We start from the raw sequence: 1,019 nt of genomic DNA, 5'->3' as shown, positions 1-1,019 counted from the left end.
CCCCAGGCTGAGGGGGGGGGGCTGCCGGTGGGAGGGGGTGCCCCAGAGAAATACTGTGATTTACTGGGGGTGTATTTACAATTGGGGGGGGGGGGGTTGTCACCACCTCCTGGCATTGATCCCCCCACTGGAAGGGGATCCCCGTGCCCCCCCCCCGCCCAGGGAAGGCAAAGCCCTGGGCTGGGGGAGGATGTGGTGGTGCTGGGGCCGTGCCCCCCCACCCCGTGCCCGCTGCACAGGTTGGCAAGGACTGAGCTTGGCAAAGGCTCGGCACGTCCCCCCCCCGCACCTCAGTGGTGGCAGTGGGTGTGTATGGGGCGGGGGGGCAGTGGGACCCCCCCAGTATCAAGGGGCTGAGGGGTCCCAGCGCCGAGCGCAGTGTGTGTGGGGGGGGGGTGATTCCATATGGGGGCACACAAAGGCAACCAGCCCCCCCCCCCCCATGATGCTCCAATTGAGTCCCAAGAGGAGGAGATAGGGATGGAGGGGGGGGGGCTTCCAGCGTGCCCCCTTCTGCTCCCCAGCGTGGTTCACATTTTTGGGGGGGGAGATGATTTCTGTTCGCCCCCCTCATCAATGTCTGGGGTGGAGGGGAGGTCACATCAAGAGGAGGGCAATTTGGGGAGGGGGAGGCCTGGGGGGGTCGTGCCTCCCCCCCCCAGTCAGTCCATCACGTTACCACGAGACTCACACTGGACAGACACGAATGTGGGGTGTCCGCCCCCCCAAAATAAAACCCTGTTTGCATCCCCCCCCTTTTCTCTCTGTGCCCAAATGGGAGGTGGGGGGCACCAGGAGGCCTTGGTGGGATCTCGCCTCCCCCCCCCCCATGGGGAAGGGATGGGAAAGGAGGGAGAGAGGGGCTGGGGGGAGAGGGGCAGAGCCCCCCCCGCCCCCTCATATCGCTGCGGTTTGAGGGTAGTTTAAGTCGGGTTGGAATTTTTCAAGGTCTGCAGCTTGGCCTCCAGTTCGGAGATCTGAAAAACAGGAAAGGGGAGAGGTCTCAGCGGGGGCGGGGG

At 65.1% G+C, this 1,019-nt stretch overlaps 1 protein-coding gene across 2 annotated transcripts in view; it reads right to left on the bottom strand.

Annotated features, from left to right (window-relative positions):
- The window catches only part of PPP1R9B (protein phosphatase 1 regulatory subunit 9B), a 9,726-nt gene continuing 8,713 nt past the window's right edge, over positions 7-1,019 (bottom strand). The window contains exon 9 of one of the 2 annotated variants that reach the window (XM_021377992.1): positions 7-977. In XM_021377992.1, the coding sequence (XP_021233667.1) occupies positions 924-977 (54 nt within the window). In that variant the 3' untranslated portion in view covers positions 7-923. The remainder of the gene's footprint in view (positions 978-1,019) is intronic. The other variant, XM_021377993.1, reaches the window with a different exon arrangement.

This window comes from Numida meleagris, chromosome 26 (genome assembly GCF_002078875.1).
Source record: "Numida meleagris isolate 19003 breed g44 Domestic line chromosome 26, NumMel1.0, whole genome shotgun sequence".
Classification (NCBI taxonomy): Eukaryota; Metazoa; Chordata; class Aves; order Galliformes; family Numididae; genus Numida; species Numida meleagris.
This window is presented reverse-complemented; position numbering and strand designations above follow the sequence as displayed.